At 37.9% G+C, this 10,027-nt stretch overlaps 1 protein-coding gene and 1 pseudogene across 1 annotated transcript; both read left to right on the top strand.

Annotated features, from left to right (window-relative positions):
- The first annotated feature begins 113 nt into the window (after nucleotides 1-113).
- Nucleotides 114-2,930, top strand: LOC113759030 (annotated as a pseudogene).
- A 5,177-nt stretch (nucleotides 2,931-8,107) lies between these two features.
- LOC113759029 (PR5-like receptor kinase) lies at nucleotides 8,108-8,581 on the top strand. Its single transcript, XM_027301662.1, has one exon. It carries the CDS (start codon nucleotides 8,108-8,110, stop codon nucleotides 8,579-8,581), a length of 474 nt encoding a protein of 157 aa, XP_027157463.1.
- Nucleotides 8,582-10,027: the final 1,446 nt, after the last annotated feature.

Below are 10,027 nucleotides of genomic sequence, written 5' to 3'. Positions count from 1 at the left end.
CGTACACATTTCTCTACATACTACTAGCTTTATCCTCTTGGTTACAGGCTACAGTAAATTTCCATTTAATAATATCCAATAGAATTGAATTTAGCTGTTCATTCACTTTCTAGGTGGTAATGGACTTTAAAATGCCTGGAAAGGTTTATAGGACTGCTATGTCTTCATTAGCAACCTCACATATGCTAATTGCTGCCGGGACTGAAGATGTTCAAGTACGCCTTTGTGATATTGCTTCAGGGGCATTTGCTCACACTTTGTCTGGACACCGTGGTATGTCTGAATCTAAGGCTTGCTGTCATTTTGGTTTCTTCTTTAACATCCATTGTATTTTGTATTCCACCTTATTTGCTTTGTGTGAATTGTTTTGTGTGAATTGACCTCCCAGTTACTTACATTTTTAACATGATTCAAAAAAATTTAGTTCAGATCAAACTCTGTGCCAAATCATATTCCCTGTCAAAATCAGGGAAAATGAAAAGAAAAGACAGAAACAAGTAATCATTAATCATAATAGGATATCTTTCCTGTGGCAAATGCTTATAAGCATGGTTATTATGAATTGAACATGGAACTGATTATTCTAGTTTAATGTGCGAAATATGGAGATCAAATCCATATTATTGGTCATCTTACACGTTTATTATTGTAAAATGTACTAACTTTTTATTGGTGGCTAAAGCCTTTTTTTTGGCTCAAAGTAATGCTTAGACTTGATTTGGTTGAAGTAGGAATTGATGTTTAGATCCTAAGCTTAGATGCTGGGATTAATTAACTTAATTAGAGGTGTGATGCTTTGACCATGTTATCTTGGATTTGCATTTAAGCTGATGTTACCTTGTCAGAAACACATGAAAGGATTTGAGCCAGGACTAGCAATTTTTTTAAAAGCATAAAAAATAATACATCACCGAGAATCTATCTGACAAGGAACTGGTATGCTGTGAATAATTTTGTGACTGTGAAGTAGATTCCTTCTCTTTCAAGAAATTGGTATTATGTACGTTCCAATATGCGTGTTTGCTCTTTTAATATAACATGTTTCACCCCCTTAATACACTGCACCTGTTCGATCCTGTTCCATACTAGACTAGGATAAGAGCATCCATCTAAAATCGTGGTCAACATTTTTATTTAATTCTTCCTCCTTAACCTTTGATTCATTTAGTTACAGATTTTACCTTTGTTTTAGTTTGTAAATATAGCAAATGTACAGCTATGCATCTAAAGGCCCTTAATGCAAAATATTTTTCCATTGCAGATGGTGTAATGTCAGTGGAGTGGTCTAGTTCAAGTGAGTGGATTTTGATAACTGGGGGATGTGATGGTGCAATACGTTTCTGGGACATCAGGCGAGCTGGATGCTTCCATGTGTTAGACCAGTCTCGCTCTCAGCTTGGGAGACGCCCTCCCCTCCTGGTTCGATCCACTGCAAATAAGGTCCCTATCTCTCTTCCATCCTGTGTCAAAAGCATCCTATAATATTCTAATCTGGAGGATCAAATGAACATTTTCGTTTGCATGTTGCCTTCTGATTTCCCTGGAAATGTTCCAGCAATGATATTTGAGTAGTGAAACATACATTATCCCTGCTTGTTACGGTTGTCTATTAAGATATGGTGGAGAGACGAGCATTAAGATTTTCTCTGTTATTGATTAGAAAGACGCCCCATTGTGTAAGGAAAATTCATGTCATCTCCCTTTTGGTAGTTCTTTTTGCTTTATAATCTTCATACGATGTCAAAAAGGCAATTATCTATCATATCTGGTCAGCTGAAGAATAGCCAATTCCTAGGGTTCAAGGTTTTCAGTTTTCCTCCAGTTATGGTGCATTCCTATCTCTGAAAAATTTGCTCACCATATTCTCTCAGGTTATAACGTCTAAATCTTCATCCATCAATCCAAGTTCATCAGTAAAGTCCCGGCCACCTCAAAGGAAAACTAATAATGGAAATTCTTCAAAACATGGTGGCCTTAATAAGCATTCCTCTCAACTTAAGGGTTCTGTGAAGCAGAGGTTGCATCCTGGAATGTTGTCCACTCAGGATCGCGCTACTGCTCATTATGGTGCTGTTTTTGGTTTAAGAGCTACTGGGGATGGGATGTACCTTCTAAGTGCAGGTTCAATTTGCTTTTTATTCAACATTTTGTTCCACATGTGTTGTAAACACTTCTTGAATTGAAATTTGGGCATCCTGTTGGTTACCACTTTAAGTACCTGACAATTGCCCCAAGAATTCCTTAGTACTGAAAACAAGGGTCATATATTTCGAGCTTATAATTGCTGAATTTGGAAATGATGTCCAAGTGTTTTAGCTCTTTAGGTCTACAGATGTGAAAATTCCTTGAGATGTGCGTCTGATTCTTCTCAATGCCTCCACCCCTCTGTAGCTGCCTTTACCATATAGGAGCCATGACATTGCCTTTCTCTCTATGTGCATTTTGTACATTAGTTAGGATAATAATTGGGACAGCAGTTATGATAACCTTGAGTCAACTGATCGAAAAGTCCCAGTGAACTCTTGTCATTATTCTGAGTAACATTGCTTATTTCCCCAATTCGTAGAAGATGGAGGTGTATCCACTTTATTTAATGTGAGCAATCAAAACCCTTGGCTTATCTTTGGATAGAATACTGTGGTGTCTACTTGTTCAGAGATGTTGTAATGCTTTATTGATGCATTTTATGCCAGAAAACATAAGTTAATTGCTTTAATGTTCTCATTCTGGGTCCTGGTTGCAGGTTCTGATTCTAGGTTGAGGTTATGGGACATAGAATCTGGGTGCAATACGCTAGTTAATTTTGAAATCACGCGACTGCAAACAAGAAAGCCCATTACAGTGGCCACAACTCAAGATTCAGCACTTGTTTTGTTCCATGCATGACAACCGCAAATAATTGTTTTTCTCCTTTAAGTTCAAACTCTTAGTTTTGTACTAATACACAACTTAACCATCTCTTACCATTGTTCCACTTGAACGGCATAGCACTTTGATATGTGGTCAGGCAAATGTTTGTTTTTGTTTTTTAATGAATTTTCGTGGCCATTTATGAAAAATGTGAACTGTTGTTGGATAGTGCACAGGATCAGGTCTCTCTCTCTCTCTCTGTGTGTGTGTGTGTGTTTGTGCATGCAATGCGTCTGTATGCTTTGCACAAGTGTAGGATGAGTGTTGCTTTGTCTTTTATTCTGTTGGGCATTTGTCATTTAGCATTAAAAGAAGGTTCTGCCCTCAATCTGTCTGGAGAATTTCTGCTAATATTTTCAATGCAGAGATTTTAAATGACAACTCCAGTTGCATTTAATTCAATATTGTTCATAAGCTAATTTGCTCAACAAGAAAGAGGTCAAACCACGACTTATAAGGTGGATTCTCCTACTCCAAGAATTTAATTTGGAAATTAAAGACAAAAGGGGTGCCGAAAATATGGTTGCTGATCATCTCAGTCGTTTGATCAATAGTGAAGGACCTGCTCCCTTGAAGGATAATTTTCCAGATGAGCATCTTTTTGTAGTTCAAAAGATAACTCCCTGGTATGCTGATTTAGTGAATTATCTGGTTACTAGAACGCTACCTAATGATTTGTCTAGAGCTCAAAAGGAAAAAATTAAAAGTGATGTTAAATATTATGTGTGGGATGAACCATACTTGTGGAAATATTGTTCTGATCAAATTATTCGCAGGTGTGTGTCTAAAGAAGAGGTTCCATCAATTTTATCTTTTTGTCACTCATATGCGTGTGGTGGACATTTTGGCCCTAAGCGAACTGCAAGAAAGGTTTTAGAGTGTGGTTTATTTTGGCCAACTTTGTTTAGTGATGCATACTTATTTTGTAAATCATGTGCAAATTGTCAAAAGACAGGTAATTTAAGCCATAGAGATCAAATGCCTCTTACTCCTATACTGGTTTGTGAAATTTTCGATATATGGGGTATAGATTTTATGGGTCCATTTCCTTCCTCTTTTGGTAATATGTATATATTACTTGCAGTTGATTATGTCTCAAAGTGGATAGAGGCTAAGGCAACTAGGACTGACAATGCCAAGGTTGTAGTTGATTTTATTAAATCTCATATTTTTGTCAGGTATGGCACGCCAAGAGCAATTATCAGTGACCGAGGGACACACTTCTGCAATCGAGTAATGGAAGCATTGTTGAAGAAATATGGCGTCACTCACCGGGTTTCTACGTCCTATCATCCGCAGACTAGTGGTCAAGCAGAAATCTCCAATAAAGAAATCAAGTCGATACTTGAAAAGACGGTGAATCCCAATAGAAAGGATTGGAGTTTGCGCTTAGATGATGCACTTTGGGCTTACCGTACAGCTTTTAAGACCCCCATAGGTATGTCTCCTTACCGATTAATTTTTGGCAAACCTTGTCATCTACCTGTGGAATTGGAACATAGGGTATATTGGGCAGTTAAAAATTATAATATGCGGATGGATGAATCTGGAGAACACAGGAAGTTGCAATTGCAAGAGTTGGAGGAAATCCGAAATGATGCATATGAGAGTTCTTGCATTTATAAGGAGAAGACAAAAGCATTTCATGATAAAGCAATTTCAAGGAAATTTTTTTGTATTGGTCAAAAAGTACTTCTTTTTCACTCTAGACTTAAACTTTTTCCTGGTAAATTGCGTTCTCGTTGGATTGGACCTTTTATTGTGACTAATGTGTTTCCTCATGGTGCAGTAGAAATTCAAAGTCTTCACACTGACAAGATTTTTAAGGTTAATGGTCATCGTCTCAAACCTTTTTATGAAGGATTTCAAGTTAATAATGTTGAGGAGGTGACCCTTGCAGTGCCTGAACTCTCTGATTGAAGCATTATTTTGTCTAGCCAAAGACTTTAAAGAAAGGCGCTTTTGGGAGGCAACCCAATTGTTCATTTTAATTGTTTGTTCAATTCCGTGTGGTAGTTTAGAGGTGTTCTCCTTGAATTCGACTAATTTTGGGTTTCAGTTTTCGTTTTTGCCGATTTATAGGTGCCCTTCAGTTTTGACGTGCCCGCGTGATGACGTGCAGGAAGCTCACAATCAGAATCGTCCGAAAGCCACCGTGATACGCGACTAGAAAACGCGAGTTGAAGGCGCGTTTTTAATCGCGTTTTCATTCCTGCAAGATTTGTGCATAAAACGCGACTTAGAAAACGCGAGTTGAAGGCGCGTTTTCAGTCGCGTTTGCATTCCTGTAAGATTTGTGAAGGAAACGCGGGTTGAAAAAACGCGAGTTGCAATCGCGTTTTCATTCCTGCAAGATTCGTGCAGAAAACGCGACTTACGAAAACACGAGTTTAAGGCGCGTTTTCAATCGCGTTTTCATTCCTGCAAGATTTGTGAAGGAAACGCGACTTATAAAACGCGAGTTGAAGGCGCGTTTTCAATCGCGTTTTATGTGTCCCAACAAAGGCTTCAGAAACGCGATTTCAGCTCATTTCTTCCTCTCTTCTTAGTTTTCCAGGTTCAGACTTTGGAGGCTCGCATGGTCAACGTCGATGCCAATGTCGCCCGCATGGCACAGGATTTGGCGCAGTTTCTGTTTCTTACAGGCTTTGCACCTCCGTTTCCACCTCGCCCTTCACTATGCCCCGATTTCAGGGAAGTGTGGTTGCTTTCCCTCTCACTTTTGCTTCACTTTTGCTTTTTATTTGTCACATTGAGGACAATGTAGGATTTAGGTGTGGGGGGAGCAGTTATGGTGCTAGTGTCTTTCATTCATTTTCTTTTTCTTCTTTTTAGTGATTAGCTCGTATGCGATGCCAAGTTTGATGTTGGATTGTTGCCTCTATTTCTGCTATTGCCAAGTTTTAATAATAAAAGGGTACCAAGTTAATGTGGTTGAATCCAAAAACATCTCTTTGGTGAATATCAATGATTGTTTTACTCTTATAATTTTTGGTTAACTTTCCTAGGCATAGGGAATGATTATTGGCATTTTCGTGTGAATTGGTCCGGTTATTAACTTTAGTTCTCCATGTTTGAAAATGAGGTTAGCTGATGCAAGTTTTCTTTTGGTTTTTGTGTTATATTGAGTTTTTGTGATTTTTAACTATGAATAAACTTGACTGTACTCCGCTATTAGTTACTACTGAGTAACCGGGGATCTGCACCTAAAAGTGTTGATTCTCGCGTCAAAAGGTAGTAACTTCTATGAGTACGTGGTCACGTGGCGATAGAAGCTGAGTAACCGGGCTCCTTCATCTGGCCAATGTTGGAGTTCGCGTCAAAAGGCTCAAATGGCTAGCGACTAAGTCTTTTGTTACTATTGAAAGAAAAAAAAAAGAGAGAAAAGTAGAAAAAATGTGAAAAAAAGTGAAGGTTGTGTTAGTGTGTAATAAAAGTCAGCTTGCCGAATTATGGATTTAATGTTGAGATTTTGGTTAATAGTTGGACCATTTGCTGATAACTGTTGTGTGTCATTCCTTTTTCTTAGATTAGTTAACCTGGAATTAGAGGCATTTGTGGTTTAGAAGCTAACCGGAGTGATGTTTCTTGGACTTGACCATTGATGCTTGAATATTATTTTTCTTGGTATCTTGGCAATTTGTTGGATAGAGCAATAGCCACTATCAAATATTGGTGTTTGTTTCTTGTTCTCATGCTTGAGGACAAACATGGTTTAGGTGTGGGGGGAATTGATAGGGTGTTAATTGTTGGTATTTTTATTATTAATTTTCCCTTCTATCCCTGACAAATATTGTGTTAATTGCTGATATTTACTCATATTTGGTATCGGGACTTAATTTCAGGAATGAAGCAGAAAACTACCAAAAATGAGGGACTTTATGGAGAATATGGAGACTTCTAAGGGCTTCAATCCTTAGGCCTTGGATTGGTGGGGACCACAAAGCTATAAGTCATTTGGGCTCTTAAAAGAAAGGAACGTAGAGAGACTTGGAAGAAGAAGTAATTTTGGAGACTTTGTCCACATGTGTGGGGACCACCGGAGAGAGCTTTAAGTCATCTTACTTTTGGCTTTTTAAGGAGAGGACGTACGGAAGCAAAAAGGGGGGACCTCTAGTTTAGCTTTTTAGTTTAGTTCTAGTTTCCTTTCTCTGGACTGGCCTCTGACACACGCCAGGTGTTCGACAATATTCCCCAACGGGAAAAACATCTTTTATTCCTTGCTTTCTAGTATAAACGCAATGCCTTTGCAATCCAGTACTTTTGGCTGCAATTCAACTATGAGGAGTGGCTAATTTCTTCATCTAGTCAGAGGTTAAATCGAAGCTTTGGTTCGACAAAACTGTGAGATCGAATTGATTTCCCTACGTTCTTTAATTTGCAAGTATTTATATATTTCCTGTTCACTTATGCATATGATTATTTCTTGCAATTAAATACTTGATCACTGTTTAATTGTGTGAGTAATTAACAGCCATCTAAGAGTGCTCAATCCGTAATTGTTGGGTAATTTTAGTGCATGTGGCAAGTGATATGATTCAATTGTAGTAGAAACTTTTGAGTCGTTGTTGCGGAAATATATGATATAGCCTAAATAAACCGAGCGTGTGTGTTTGTTGGTTATAATTGGTGGCCAGTCTAATGATTAATGCTGTCAATAGGTTAAATCCTAAGAGCATGTTTAGGACTGCTTAATTGGCTAGGGCAATAACTACAGAGCTTGTTGTGGTTATCGAATCAGGAAGGTTAGGCAGGTTGTCAGAGCTTGTTGACAACCATAACCAGTTTATTTGTAAATGAAAGATTTTATCTCTGCATCTGTGATCAGTGATTCGAACCATAAGTGGAGATTATACCTTTGACTAGAGATTTTCCTTCCGTCAATTTACTTTATATTTTTAATTTGAGCAATTAAATTAGACAGTTCCATATCAACTCCCCCCATTTTTATTAAATGTTACATTCATTCAAAATAAATTCCCAAGTCCCTGTGGATTCGACCCTGCTCGCTGCTATATTCGAATTTTGTCTTTCACGTAATTAATATACTTTGGTATATCGGATCAAGCAAACTCTGGCACCAGGGTGAAGCTAGTAACCCATTGCACAGCCTAAGTCCCTGCTCCAGTACCATAGTGGACTTAATTCGTGACTTAAGAGTAGGAATTTTATTTTTGCTGGTTTGACACCCAACAACATGGCCCCGGAGTTGTTCTATAAAAAGATTGGAAGAGTCTCAAACAAGACAGACGTTTACAGCTATGGAATGTTACTAATGGAGATGGCGGGAAGGAGGAGAAATGTGGATGCACATGCCAAGCATTCAAGTCAAATATACTTCCCTTCATGGATCTATGACAAATTCGATCAGGCGGAGGAAATGGAAATCGGAGATCGTGCAACTGAAGAAGAAAAGACAGTTACAAGAAAATTGATTTTGATTGCCTTGTGGTGCATACAGATGACACCTGAGGATCGTCCTTCAATGAGAGAAGTCTTAGAAATGTTTGAAGGTGATGCTAGTGACCTAAAGTTGCCTCCTAAACCGTCGTTTTACCCTCCAGATTCACCCATATCCATGCAAAGAAGCAGCGATAGTAGTTCTTCTGACGCGTCAACGGTGCCCCTATGTAGCTCTGTTGCTTTAGAAATAGAGCAGATGGATGACTAAGTAGAACTCGTGCTTTCAGTGAAATCTTTGTCTAGTGGATTTGTCTTTCAAACTCTCAATATGCCACCTAGTACCAGATAACATGGCAAACTGAAATATCAGTTTGGTATCACTAAACTGAAGGGTAGCACCTTGATATATGCTTCATATATAATAGTAATACCAGCATCAATCTACAATTGAGTTTAACTTAATAATTTCTACAATTGAGCTCCAACACATTTTTTTTTCTCAAACTAATTATGTTATCTAAAACAGCGAGCAGCATATCTAAATATTTCCTCCAAATTCGTAAGATCGATCCTTTCCAATACTGTTGCTGTTAGTAGTCAAATTGTTAGTTTGATATAGTAGTCAATTACTAGCATAACCTGCTGAAAGATATGCAATAGTAGGAGCTGCCGTATTAGTCTTGAGAAGTCGTTGTTTGAGGTAGGTAAATCAACAATTTTTGTATTTCTAGGATCAAAAGGACATCCTTAGAAATTTGAATAAGATTTACAATTCTTTAGTGACAAAACTCCAATGGTTGTTTAAGCACTTCAAATCTAGTACAAAAAATAGGCAAACCAGCGTTCAAATTTTTAGCCAACCTATCAGTTTAACGTGCAGGGAAAGAACACAAAATGGAGAATGGCACTTTACTATCAGAAAAGATTAAGTGGAACTTTTTGGGTAGAAGTAGCTGAGATTATGTAGTGGGGTAGGCACAAAGAGAAATGGAATAGGTATGTAAATGTTTATAAAAATAGAAGAAAATAAGAATTACTATGTTCTAGTGTTTGTCTGAATTGAGCTGACACTTTATTGTGTACAGTGATTTTGTTGTACTTCATGTGAAAAACCATACCGGCTGTGCTTCTTGTAGTTGATGCTTAAGTGCATACAGAGCAAGATTGAACAGAGCACATTCTTTTGGAGGACTGCCAATGTAGTATATTATCCCATGAGCTTTAGCTACCTTTAAGAGTGTGTTCTGGCATTAGAAATTTCACGTTTGTTCTTTCATATGGCTGGCAGTAGTGATTGCTTATGTAGTGAAGTGAACCATATGCTGCCTGATTGTAAGCTGTGTAAAATTTTACTGGAGTTGATTCTGGAGAGTGCGATATGCAGTTTTAGGTTTTTCTTCAGGACACGAAAAGGTGTGGTTTTCTCAATCTGCGTTTTCTCATATTTCACTTTTCTTTGTAGAACCTCTAGTTTGTGCCAAACAAGGGATCGTCCTACCGTTGAAATCAATGTTGATTGTAATTGTGATCCCATATCTTCAGCTGCAAACTTTCTAGTTCCTGGTTTCTAAATCATCGTCCACTTGCATTTGAAATTGACAGGCCACCATTGGAAATCAACGGCTCTTTGTCAGATTTTATTACCTGTTGATATCATAAATTGGCTATCTTATTGCAGATTGATAGCTTTGTATGTCATGTGAGCCTTTTTTTT

This window comes from Coffea eugenioides, unplaced genomic scaffold (assembly GCF_003713205.1).
Source record: "Coffea eugenioides isolate CCC68of unplaced genomic scaffold, Ceug_1.0 ScVebR1_869;HRSCAF=1621, whole genome shotgun sequence".
NCBI lineage: Eukaryota > Viridiplantae > Streptophyta > Magnoliopsida > Gentianales > Rubiaceae > Coffea > Coffea eugenioides.
Note: the sequence above shows the minus strand (reverse complement) of the source record. Positions and strands in the feature narration are given on the sequence as shown.